At 40.9% G+C, this 13590-nt stretch overlaps 1 protein-coding gene across 1 annotated transcript; it reads right to left on the reverse strand.

Annotated features, from left to right (window-relative positions):
• Window positions 1-1374: 1374 nt before the first annotated feature.
• On the reverse strand, window positions 1375-10617 carry LOC100226645 (toll-like receptor 1). The gene is made up of 2 exons (XM_012573617.5): window positions 10458-10617; window positions 1375-6573 (listed from the first exon to the last, which is right to left on the reverse strand). Exon 2 carries the CDS (start codon window positions 6474-6476, stop codon window positions 4086-4088), a length of 2391 nt encoding a protein of 796 aa, XP_012429071.5. The 5' UTR covers window positions 6477-6573; window positions 10458-10617; the 3' UTR covers window positions 1375-4085.
• Between the last annotated feature and the right edge of the window lie 2973 nt (window positions 10618-13590).

The raw sequence follows: 13590 nt of genomic DNA on the forward strand, positions 1-13590 counted from the left end.
GGTCAGAGGCAGGCCTGCAGGAGTGCCCTGTGGCTCTGGGTGTTTGGTGGCCCTTCTGCCCGGCCAGTGGCCACGTCCTGTGTGTGCCTGCCCCGCACGGGGCCCAGGGCAGGAGCACACGGGATTTGTGCTGGAGGAGCTGTGTCCTGCAGCACACTTAGTGGCAAGCTCATAAAAATGTTTTATTCTCTTCTAATCAGGTCATTCTAATTAGGGCATTCTAATTAGCCCATAGGCAGGTGTGGAGCACCAACCACGTCAGTTTGCCTTTTTTATCACTCACAAGACGAGTGACTGGGCCTGCTCCCCGCAGCCTTTCCCAGAGCGGGGTGCCAGAGGCTGCTGACACATCACCACATGGACCCTGCAAACCTCCAGACACACCTACAGGCTCTGCTGAGAGATAATGGTGACTGACCATGGTGATGATGAAGAATGGAGTTTTATTTCTTCACACCTTTATCAGATGCCTAAGAAGAGGGAGCCTGGCTGAACTCACTATGCATCTCTAACACTTCCCATTTCTGCTGAAGCATTTGCATCAGGATGTTGGTCTCTTGCTGCCTGGGATCCTGCAGATCAGCCTGGTGAGCACCTGTACTATGACATGGTAACGCACAGAAGGGAAAGCAGGTACAGCAGAAGTGAGGCATAAAAATAAAAGCCTGCAAACAGCAATCAGAATATGAGAAAATGGCTGGCTTGTGTTTCTTGGCCTCCTGCTTGAAAATAAGGACAGCACGTTGCAAAGCCAGAGACAGCTCATGATCGTGCTGTTGATTTCTAAGGTTCAGGCAGGAGGGACCAATGGCACGAGGGAGTCACGGCCACTGACCCAGCGTGGCAGCTGGCACAGGAGAAGCTCGCCCTGACCTGGCCTTGCAAGCCCACACTCCTGCAAGAGGCTACTCCAATTGCTGGGCTGATAAGATTTACCTGTTTTCCTATGAGTCAAAAAGCATTGCATATGTTCTAGACTGAGTGATCATTTTCAGGAAGCAGTGATAATTTCATCGGCCACTGGGTGTCCCTCTTAGTCTGAGAAAAAGGCACAATTTAAGTTCATGAGATTGCAATTTAAGATAATATTCATTTTCTCATACTTGAGAAATTAAGCTGTTCCCTTTCTTATTTTCTGTCACTGAGTTCAATCATGTCATACACAGAAATCTGCCCAAGGATTTAAAACTGCAGTGTCTTCACTGCAAGTTTTAGTAATAAAAAACATTTAAAATGTATCCTTTAAATTAAAGCATTAATTAAAAACAATTAAAACTCTGGCCTGGCTGAACACTAACTAAGCCAACACAATATTGCTTGATGAGAAATACTGTAAAGTGCTTCCTTAAAAAAGAAAACCAACCAACACACCAAACCATGACAAAATGAGTCTGCTTTATTAAAGGAACTCAGAAGAAGAAGTTTTAAGAAGCTGTAGTTTATGGTACATACATAACCAAAATATTTGGCATCTTCATGAAAGATCTGTGAGGTGGGAAGAATAGAGTATAAAGGGCTCTTACAGCATTAATATTCCAAAACAATATACATGGCAGAGTTGATATACTATTTGTTTCACACCCACCTAAAACTTACATTTCAGAACAGTCTTAAAGGTGAGGGACTCCTCCACAGCCTGGTCTGTGCATTATTTAGGACATAACCCCCAGTTTGCTTATGCATTACATTTACAGAGACTGGAAAGGCTGAATTAAGAAATTTTACTTCCTCTTTTCTTGTCTAGTAAACAGGATAGACTACACACCCTTTAGCCCATTAGCACTAAGTGTGACTGCTAATCATATTAGGCTGTAATGCCTGGGAGGAGAAAGCTTTCAGGAAGAAGAGGCACAGGATTTCTTGGTAGCATTCCCAACTTCAAAATATCAAGAAGTCTTAGAGAGGTAAAATTGTAAAATCATAAAATCATAAAACGGTTTGGGAGGGAAGGGACTTCTAAAGCTTATCTAGTCCAACTCCCTGCAATGAGCAGGGACATCTTCAAATTAAATCAGATCACTCAGAGTCCTTCCCAACCTGACCTTGAATGTTTCCAAAGATGGGACATCCACAACTTCTTTGGGCCATCTCTTCTAGTGTTTCACCACCCTCATTATAAAAAAACTATTGCTCATATCCAACCTAAATCAGGCCTCTTTTAATTGATAACCAGTGCCCCTTATCTGACCACAACAAGCCCTGTTAAAAGTCTGTTCTCATCTTTCTTATAAGCCCTGTTTAACTACTGAAAACCTCAACAAGATCTCCACAGAGTATTCTTTTCTCCTGGCTGAATAATCCCAGCTCTCTCAGTCTGTCCTAATAGGGGAGGTGCTCCAGCTTTATGATCATCTTTTTGGCCTCCTCTGGACTCACTCCAACAGGTTCACATTCTTCTTATGCTGGGACCCCAGAGGTGGCTGCAGCACTGCAGGTGGGCTCTCAGCAGAGCAGAGGGACAGAATCCCCTCCCTCCCCTGCTGCCCACGGGGCTCTGGGTGCAGCCCAGGACACGTTTGGCTCTCTGGGCTGTGAGTGCCCATGGCTGGGTCATGTCCAGCCTCTCATCCACCAGCATCCCTAATCCCTACTAAATCTTGATTTCTGGGTAAGGCTTTGACATGGTCCCCCACAACATCCTCCTCTAAACTGGAAAGATACAAATTTAATGAGTGTAGAAACAATTGAGCGATAATTAAGGTTTAGTAGATACTTGTAGCTCTTCTTTCCAAATCTCAGGAGCTAGGCACCTGGCATCCTACTGTGATCCTATCCAGTTAACCTGTACTGGTAGGTGGGTGCCAGCAGTGTCATCTTTGGACACGAGGAAGCTCTCCCACCACTTCAATTTCACTGTTTCATCTAGCTACCACACCTAGTGCGTGCTTGGTGAGCCACCTCAGTGAGTGTTAAAGACCACATCTCCTTACCAGTTTGATCACCTCACGTGCTGCCCACAATTGTAATCTCAGGACTTTACATTTCCATTAAGTTGTAACTATAATGACACAGCTCCACATTGCCATTGAAATGGCACATGAAATTTAATGGATAAAGAATTAGATGTTTATTAGACTCTCAAATCCAAGCACAGCAAGTTACTAGATGTCTCCTACTAACAAACACTATTAGTTTAATCGGCAAGATTTTAGCAGAGAAATTATTTCCCAGGAAAAAATGTCTCTTTTTTCACCTGTGTGATAACCCTCAGCACCTGTTCATTAAATGAGCAAGGTAACAGAGTTCAGTGGAAGCCTAGAGATAAAAGGGGTTCACCTCCAAACATCAAGTTTCTAAGTATTAGGAAACAGAAAAAACATGCAACCCAGTATAGCTTGATAGAATCACAGCAGAAAGCAGCAGTATACTATAAAAAAATACTATAACAAAAAATAAGTACAGTGAATAGCAAATTCTATGAAATCATGACTTGGCAGGTACCTATCTCTAGGCAATTGGTAATGTTAATAGAGCAAAGGAAGAAGAGCATCAAACAAGAATTAATAGATTCAGCTTTTCAGTGCATACCCAAGAAAGTCTCTCTGTGATGAAGTGAAAGATTTCCAGGAAGGGAAAACCAGGCAAAAAGGATACAGATACTGCACTCTTAACACCTGCTATACCAATGTACTGGATGGGATTCAAACAAGAGTAATCTTCTTTGTGTTATATAATTAAAAACAAGAAAGCAGATCCCTACAATCTTAACCTCACAACATTCACATCAGAACAAAGATTAAATGTATGCCTTGGCAGCCCGAAGACACCAAACAAACCATTATTCTTATTACTTTCAAATATAGCATTCAATGGGAAAAGTCCAAAATAAATGCAACCTAAAAATAAGGTAAATTATTATGAAAATTTCTCTCTCATTCTCTTCATTGATGATGGGCAACTAGAGATGACTTCTGACTACTTGGATGGCTTGAATATGCAATATCAATTTCTATAAGTGCCACATTTCACAACACACTGGGGATATTGTAAGAAAACAGAAAAAAATATTGACAGTTTAATGCAAAAAAGTCAAGTCAGTTATTTACATACTTATACTACTAGTAGACGAAGCCTCACTTTCCTACTCATTTGCTTGCCAGGTTAATATTAATGGCTGCCCTGAGATTAGCCCAGAATAGGGCACGCTTGCTCCTCTCCTTCGGCCACTCCATGTAGGTGCGCTTTGCCATGAGAGCTTTCAGCTTGTGATACCTGGCAGGGATAAGGTACGGAGGGATTGGCTCCAGTAAAATGAGGATTAAGCTGTTGGAATTCTCACTGAATAACTTGTGATGGGCAAAGTACAGCTCATAGTGACACCACTCACTCTGCACAAAGTTGGGAGACAACACAAAGATCGACTTGTAGCTCTTCTCAATGCAGTTAATGATGTTCTCCACAATGCTCTTGCCGGGGACAAAGTTTCTCTCGTGCTGGCACAGTTGTATGCAGCCCTCCCCCTTCTCCAGGTTCGGGATCAGCTCGTTCTTCACCCACAGTGAATCGCGCTCGCTGTAGGAAATGAACGCGTGGAATTGCAGAACGGCCCCCTGATCCCCGGGAGGGTTGTGCCGAGCTCTGCGCTTCGTCTGCGTCCACTGCCACGTCATCCGCACGTACCACGGCACATCCAGGTAGATGCACAGAAAGGCCACCACAGCCACCAGCAGCAGCGTCAGCAGCAGAGCTGTCACAAGCAGGAGCGTCGTGTTGCAGGCCAGCAGGCTCAGGTGGAAGTCCTTGAGCTCTGTTCCTCGCAAGCCTTCGGGGTACTCGCACACGTAGGCCACCGGCCAGCCAAACAGCTTCCCCCCCGACCGCCTCTCCAGGCGGATAAAGGCTTGCAGTTCACAGGAACACTTGAACGGGTTGTGCCCGGCCTGCAACTCCCTGACCTTTGGGCAGCTCTTGAAGAAGTCAGCAGATGGGGTGAGGATCGAATTCATCTCTACGTTCAGGAACTGCAGGGACGTAAAGCCACTGCACCCCGGCAGGTCGGCCAGCCTGTTCGATGCCAGGTTCAGCTCTTCCAAGGATTTCAGCTCCGCCACCCCGCTGGGGACATTGCTGATCTGATTGTTTTGTAGGCTGAGTTTTTTGACGTTGACTGGCAAGCACTCAAACACAACATCCGCCAACTGATTGGAGGACAGGTCCAGCTCTGTCAGAGACTCAGCCCACTGGCACTGCACGTCAGCTCCATCGTGGCGCAGCAGGTTGTTGCTCATGTCCAGGTATTTCAGTGATTTCATACGGCTGGTCATGAAGCTTACTTTGCGAAGGCTCTCAAATTTATTCTTCTTCAAAATAAGTAATTTCAGATCCATGAGAGTGCCACAATTCTGGAACAACTCATCTGTCAGGGCATTGTGAGAAAAATTTATATACTGAAATGAGCTTGTTCTATTGGGGCAAAGCATGTGTGGCATATATGCATCAGCTATTGTCAAATTGGCAATATTCATCTCTGAAAACTGTCTGTATAGGATCTCCTGGTTGAAATAATAAACCTTATTACGAACATGCTCTAAAGTCAATGCTTTCATGGAGCCATCCAAAGAGATTAATTGTTCCACAGAGCTTAATAAGGGTTGAAATGCATATTCAGTTGGCTCCTCCAGTGGTCCTCTAAAAGTCAAATTTCTCACAGTCAATTGTTCCACAGGTGAATACCAAATAAGCACAAAAATTTGCAGGATGATAGCCCATTGTAAGTCCACAGAATCGAGAGTGAGAGCTGTTGTCTTGATTTTCTTCGGAAGCATTAAAGGTGGAGAGGGGAAATCTTTGTAACTCAAGGTATATCTTAAGTTAACTATTTTTAAGTTTTCTGAAGTGCTCATTCCATCGTACAAGAGGGAAAAAACGAAGTTTTGGTTTGCTGCAAAAGCAATGTGGAGGTTCCTTGTAGACAAGACTGTCAGACTCTGAGGTTCATACAGTGAAAAGTTTCCCAAGTTCAGGAAGACTGTGTGCAGCTGCAAATGTTTGATATACCTGAAGTCTGACCTTCGTATCATAGTAGCACTTAATCCAAGGTACTTCAAATGAAACATGTTCCCAAATTCCTGACAGATGGGCAGGGCAGTAAACTTATTGAAAGAAAGATCTAAATGTCTAAGATACGCAAGAGTTAGACAGGAAACTTTTGAAATGTTATTATGAGATAAATCTAAGTATTCTAAATTTTCATTAAAAATAAAGACACTAAAGTCAAGCATCGTAATTAGATTATGAGAAAGATTTAATACTTGAAGGTCAGAAAGATTAATAAATTCTGAGGTACTAAGTCCAGAGATCCTATTATGTGATAAATCTAATACTTGGGTATGAACTGGAGTGTTTTTTGGAACATTAGTTAGCAAACTGTTTGAATAATTTGCAATAAATTCATCTTCTACGGTTGGCTGGATATTATTCCATAGTGTGAATGTAAAGGCATAAGTAAAGACATATATATTTGTGAGGGATCTCATTATGCTATCTAGCTTTATCTTGTAAAGACAAGAGACACAGAAACACAGAAGCGTATCTTTGTTTTCTGTTCAATATGTCTCACTGATGAGTCCAGTCCTATGAAAAAAAGATATGAAATTTAATGAATTTCTGTTGAATGGTTGAAGTTGCTTTTTTATTGTGAAAATAAAATTCAATATAAAATCTATGTAATAAAAAATTATTTTTATATACTCCTGTTTTCAGTTCTTACCAATTGTCCTCACTCCCATTCTTTAACTCTAATTATTGACTCAGTCAAATGCAAATTAATTCTCTTATAATGGGCAGGATGCCACTGGTATGTTACAAACACATAGATGTTAAGAAATACAAATTTCTCAACAATCATGAAAAAATACAAAACTGGTACAAACCAACATCAATGCATTTATGAATAAAGGAGAACAAAACAACCCATCCATCTGCTGTTTCTATACATCTATAGACAAATATATAGATGAATAGATGTATATACATCTATACACAAATTTCGGTGTTGGAACTCAAAATGTCCCTCAGACATTTTTGGATGTTCCGGGCCCAGGACAGAAGCATTTGAGGCCCTGGCAGGCAGCTGGAAACAGCTGTGATTTTGGATTTGAATCATGGAACGATTTACCAACTTTGCAGGAAGAAAAAGAAGTCAGAAAAGTTTAGATATTATAGTAGAAATAGTCACAAAGTAGAGGGAAGAATTTTTGAGTGCTGTACAGGGGGGTTTTGGTTTTGTACATGGGGGTCAGAAGTTTTAAGATGGAGGGATTTGGGCCTGCCCTGTCATCCCTCTTTTTTCTTCCTTACCTCCATGTTCTTTGTGATGTTGGCACTCACAGATTGGTTTAGAGTAGAAGGTCATCATTTAATATAGGTAATAGGCATTGGGGAAAAACTATAAACATTTAACACGTAATGTACCATATAAAAGATAGCACCAGCCCTGGGCGGGGAGAGAGAAGAATAAGACAGCAGACAGAGAGGATGTCAGGGTGTGTGTGCCTTTGCCTGAGCAGCTGAGCAGACCGCAGCAGTACAAGAAGAAAATCTTTTAAATAACATGCAATAAACTGGCTTGAGACCGGACAACAGAAGACTACTGAGACTTTCTTTGAAAGCACGGGTTGGAGGAGAGACTTTTCCGCCACACGGAGCCACCCCTGACCTAGAGGTGAGCTCCAGCATTTGGGAACAAAACTCCAGTAAAACCACCTTCACAGCAACTGGTGCAAAAACAACCTCTTCACTCAAAGGATATTCTTCTTCATACCCCAAAGACCCTGGACATTGCCGTGCACCCTCTCAGGGTCAGATTATCAGCTTTGTTCTTGCTATAGCATAAAGACATGAGTCCATTTTTTCCAATAAGCCAAGAATTCTGAGGAATTATATTGTCCATTGTATTGGGTTTGCATGGTGAGGTTTGGGAGCAGGGGAATTACAGGTCTGGTTTCTGTGAGAAGCTGCCAGAAGCTTCCTCTGTGTTCCACAGAGCCAGTGGCAACTGGATCCAAGGCCATGCTCATCCACAGCATTAGCAGTGCCTCTGAGATAACATGGTGAAGAAGGAGGGAAAAGCGCTGGGAACAGCAACTGCAGCTGGGAGAGGGGAGTGAGAATATGTGGAAGACACAGCTCTGCAGACACCAAGGTCAGTGCAGAAGGTGGGGGAGGAGGTGTTCCAGGTGCTGGAGCAGAGATTCCTCTGCAGCCCATGGTGAGGCAGCTGTGCCCATGGAGGTCCATGGTGGAGCAGAGATCCACCTGCAGCCATGGAAGACCCCATGCTGGAGCATGCAGATGGCTGAAGGCGGAAGGAGGCTGTGACCTCATGGGGGGCCCATGTTAGAACAAGCTTCTGGCAGGACCTATGGTGCTGTGGAGAGAGGAGCCCATTCTGGAGCAGGATTGTTGACAGGAGGATCCATTCAGGAGCAGCCCATGCCTGAAGGACTGTGCCCCATGGAAGTGATCCATACTGAAGGGTTCTCGAACAACTGCAGCCAGTGGGAAGGACTCACACTGGAGAAGTTTATGGAGAACTCTCTCCAGTGGAAGGGACCTCAGGATGGAGCAGGGGAATAGAGTGAGGAGGAAGAAGTAGGAAATAACAAGTGGTGAACAGACCACAGCCCCCATTCTCTAACTCTCTGTGCCATTGGGAGAGGAGGCTGAGCATTCAGAAGTGAAACTGAGCCCAAGGAACAAGGGAGGTCTGGGAGTAACGTGTTTTGGGATTTGATTTTATTTCTCATTATCCTACTCTGATTAAATTGTAATAAATTAAACTCATTTCCCAGGTTGAGTCTCTTTTGCCTGTGATAGTATTGGGTGAGTGATCTCTCTCTGCCCTTATCTGGCTCACAAACATTTTATATTTTCTTCCCCGTCCAGTTGAGGAAGGGAGTGATGAAATGGCTTGGGTGGACAGCTGGCACCCTGCCAGGGTCAACCCTCCGCACTCCACACAAATGAATATTGTAATACCAGTGTGACCAAAAGCATACTAATGGTAATACCACATCATGACTGCACTATGCATGAAGCAGTGATACCCAAACTCTGAAAGAAAGCACTAAACATTACCAAAGACTCCAGAATTTCCTAGATGTCCTATGAAATTTCCTACATTTTCCTATGATTGGAATTTGACAAAGAACCTCTCTAAAAATAGTGAGGGATGATTAATCTAGTTCTAAGTATCAAAAACCTAAGGAGGAAAGGATTTTATAGATGTAGTCCAGCTGAATTAATATCTAGTCATGCCTATCAATATCCTCCATGGGCTTGGAGAGGCATCAGTCCTTTTTAGAAAAACCATGACCTGGGCATTACTCTCTTGTTGGCAAGCACTAAACAAAACACACAGACAATATGAAGCATAAACAACTCATAAACAGTTTCAGGAGACAAACATCCCCAGTTTTATTTTCTGTTCTGATTTTTTTTTTTTTTTGTTAAAAAAATATCTAAAATCCCAAAGTTTTAAAATTCTAACCCTGTGTAATCTTTTGTTAAATAGAAACCAACCCCCCTTTTTTTTAATAGTTCTATGTAATAATGTGTGCTAGTCCCTAATAATTTGACCAACTGATATCAAAACTCAACCCTTCCCATCCAAGTTTCCTATCAGGCTTAATCAACTTTTTTCTTAATGAAGTAAAGCAAAAATACATGCAATTAACATCACCAAAAGCATTAAAATAATAAATCACTAAAGTATTTCTACCTCTACTGAATCCAATAGAGAGGCCAAATTACGCCTTCAGAAAGTTGTGCTAGGGTATCTGAAGACACAAAATAAATGAAGCTTCATGTCTGGGGATGGTTGGTCAAAGTACAGTACCAATTGAAGACAAAACAAGACAAGGAGATCTGGCCCAGCTCCTTCAAAGCGCAGTTGACTCTGTTCTTCAGAGTCCGGGCTGATAAACAATCTAACTCTTGAATCAAATAAACTTTGATCTAGAACTATCTGGAGGAACTTCCTCCTGGGCAAAAGGGATGTCAGTAATAAAGCAAGAAATGTTCTGAAGGGAGAAAAAAACAGAAAAATATTCTCTGTACATGTTCCAGCACCAGATGAGTTTTAATTTACTGTACATGCTATGCCAGATACTGCAACAAGGGACAAGCCACACTCTATAACCCTGCAGAGTGCCATAGTCAAAGAGTAAAGCAAATATACCTAGAAAAGCAATAGTAGGATCAAGGGTTACCCTTCCAATGCTGTTTTATAATGGTATAAAATTAGAGTTGGCTGAGAATTAAAACTGCCATACCTAATTATTTTTCTCCCTTTCCTCTTTGCTGAAACTCAGATGAGTGTTTTCACTGAAACTTTAAAATGCAAGAGTAACTTCCAACATTAAAGAAACACCAGCACCTGAAATTTGATGAAGTCCAAAATATATATATATATCAAAGAGAAAATTATTATAAATAATGAAGAAAATATAACCAACCTTTTGTGCATGGAATTCACCTCCAAGTTGAAGAGCTGGCAAAAGTCCTCTGCATACTTGGTTAGCATCCTCAAAATAGAATTTCAAACATATGTAATCTTCATGGTGGGGAATCTCACATGAGATGATAATTTCTCAATAATTACTTACCTCAGGATGCAAAAAAAAAAAAAAAACAACCAACCAAAAAAAAAAAAAAAACACCAAAAAACCCAAAAAAAACAACCAAAACCAAAACCAGGGCTTTTTAAAACAAGATATGCAATTATAAGAATTAAGGAAACCACCTTACAACCTTTCAATGCAGTTATTAAGAGCACAATGAAAGGAAACTTTTAACAGCTCAGACTAAAAATACATTTACTTCTGTAGTATTTACATAACTATCCGGTTTAGGAGGAAATAAATCTATCTGTAGTGTAGAATATTTCCCTTGGCAAAACTGTTTAATTAATTTTGCATTTCTAATTTCAAGGCTGCTTCTGATGCTACACAGATGTTCTAGAAATCTGTCAACTGCATCTCCTCTTTGCACACACAGAAAAGAGGAAGCAGAACCCTTACTGCCAACTTTGGTTCATATTAAGATCTCTTGCAGAACTCTACCCTACCAAAATTTTTTGCTCATCAAGGAGAGTAGTTAATGTAGCACACAGATGGATGACAGAAATTTATATCTCAAAAGCTAGTAACAGGGGCAAACTGGCACAGTTAAAAACTTTTACAGGCCAATCATCTTTACAGTAGAATGGTTATCAAGGATACCTCACATTGTGGCTTTCTCCAAAAAATTATAAAAATTAAGAGAATATTCCCTATGACAAGACAGCTGTAATGAAGCCACAAAGAATACGACAATAGAGGGCAATCTGGGGCTGAAGGAATCCAAGAAAGCAGCCATTCAGTTAATATTGTGAACAGGTACATGAGCCTGGGAGAAAATCAACATCTGTGACCCAAGACAAGATCAGGGATCATGAATGTTTCTCAATAAGCAGCAAGAGTATTTGCCAGCTGATTCCATCTAGACTCCAAGTAAAAAGAGACACTCCTATTGCTAGGCATCAATCCATGATACCGATTAGAGTAAGGCACTTGTTGATTGAATAATGATATCACAATTAGCCAAAACAGTGGCAGCTTTACTTTGAATATAATTCCCAGAAAAAATTGCTGCATGGATAAAATGAAATACACCATCAGCTTTCATCATAACCGACTGTAGTGCACACAGAACTATTAGTTGTCATATGTTTAATTTTTTTACCACTGTTCTTTATGAAGCTTTAAAATACATTCAAATAAATAGTTTCCCTAAAGAAAAATTTGTAGATAGTTAAAATAAAACTGATACTCCTGAATACCTCTGTTAAACCATTAGGAACCTTGCATAGTTTATTTTTACTAACCAATTCACAAAAGTTTTGTTTGGAGCTGGTTTCAGTTTACTGATTCAGTCATTTTTCATGACAGGCAAAAACGAAAGCAATGTATTTATGTTCATGCATTTTGAAATGTAACAGCTACATACAATCTTTTCCATAGCCAGCTCATATATGTTCATGCAGATACCTTGTTCCATTTCTGAATTCTGCACTGCTGGGTTTGTTGCAATTTGGTCTATCAATGTTCAAAAAAAGACATTTCATACTTCTGCCCATATTTCATCATTATTTACCCAGAGAGGAACCACAACTATCCTTGGTCGGGCATGAAAAGCAGTTCAGGACCAGCCCCATGCCAAGTGTGAAGAATCTCTCTGACAAGAACTGCAGAAGGGAACTTACATGTGCAAGACATGGGAATAAAGCATACTCACAGCACATGAACTCGTCGAAGCACTAATGAAAAGTCAATACAATAATTAAAGGTTAGCAAAGCTGCTGTTTTGTCACATCAAGGAATTTAACTGTAACTGTCATATGTCAAGTAGGTGAAAAAAAAAGACTAAATGCCACCACGAGTCAAAGTGAGCAGATACCATACCACATTCATGCTCTAGCCTATTTTGCTTTGGTATAAATAGACATAAGGATCAAAGCAGTGGAAATCAAACTGGTAACCCAGAACCACCTTGGAGAACACACAATTTTCTCACTTTTTGATTATAAATACTGTTTTCTGTTGACAAAACAGTGACTACAAATGAGCATTATAGGCAATCTCAGCAAATATTTTCAAAAGAAAAAAACAACTAACCAAAGACTTGAGTAAAAACGGGTTTCACAGAAGTTTTGAAACTTCCTCTCAGCAGAATCTCCCACAGAGTCCCATTATTTCCCCGTGAGTGCCTTTCCTTCCTCTAACTCTTTGCAGCTAAAGTTCAGTGAAGATGTTTTGTAACATTTCTAAAGCTAAAGAAGAGCTGAGGTCTCAGCAGGCAACCCACATGGTGTCAAGTCTAACTGTCTGCCAGTTTCCTTTATACTACACACTACTTAAATATACATAAAAACATTTACGCTTTTACACTTCCATTTCATCCCGCACATTTTTTAGGTTTTGGAGGGTGTTTAACTCCCGTGTTATCAGTTTTGTATGTTGATATTTTTATGTATGTAAAAATAGCATTCCTCCCAGTCACCAAGATGACTAATCAAATGCCAGGAATCTGCTCTGATACAGTATCTGACATCAGAACACATTTACACACTCCCTTTTCCTGCTGGAGTGCAGCAGCAGATAGACATTTCAGTGCAGAACCAAATGCAGGCATATATCACAGGGCTGTACAGAAAAGATTAGTCCCTTTCCAAACTATGCAGATAAGCTGTACTGGGAGACTACACATAGGCCCATGAACACAGAAAAAATTCTTCATGAATTAAATCTGGTTTTATAGAAAGGGTTAAGAGTATGACAGAGAGTGAGATAATTGTTTGAAATATTCTAATAACACTTGAGAAACTCATTCTCTCTTGTGGAATCAGAGAAATTAGCTCTAAAGATTCATTGCACATTTAGCTGTTTAATCACTTATTTGGCACATATGGGGAAAAAAGATAATAGTATGTGGGCTTCTGGTTCCAAAGTACAAGTCTTAATTGATGCCCATGCTCATTAAAAGCCACTCTTTCCAATTTATTCACTCAAGGATTCTGGAATCCAGAAACCTGTAATACCAGAGAACTGT

Source organism: Taeniopygia guttata, chromosome 4 (assembly GCF_048771995.1).
Source record: "Taeniopygia guttata chromosome 4, bTaeGut7.mat, whole genome shotgun sequence".
In the NCBI taxonomy this organism is placed as follows: domain Eukaryota; kingdom Metazoa; phylum Chordata; class Aves; order Passeriformes; family Estrildidae; genus Taeniopygia; species Taeniopygia guttata.

Coding starts and splice junctions, on each gene's coding strand:
- LOC100226645 (XM_012573617.5), bottom strand. CDS start 6,476: ATGAGATCCCTCACAAATATATATGTCTTTACTTATGCCTTTACATTC.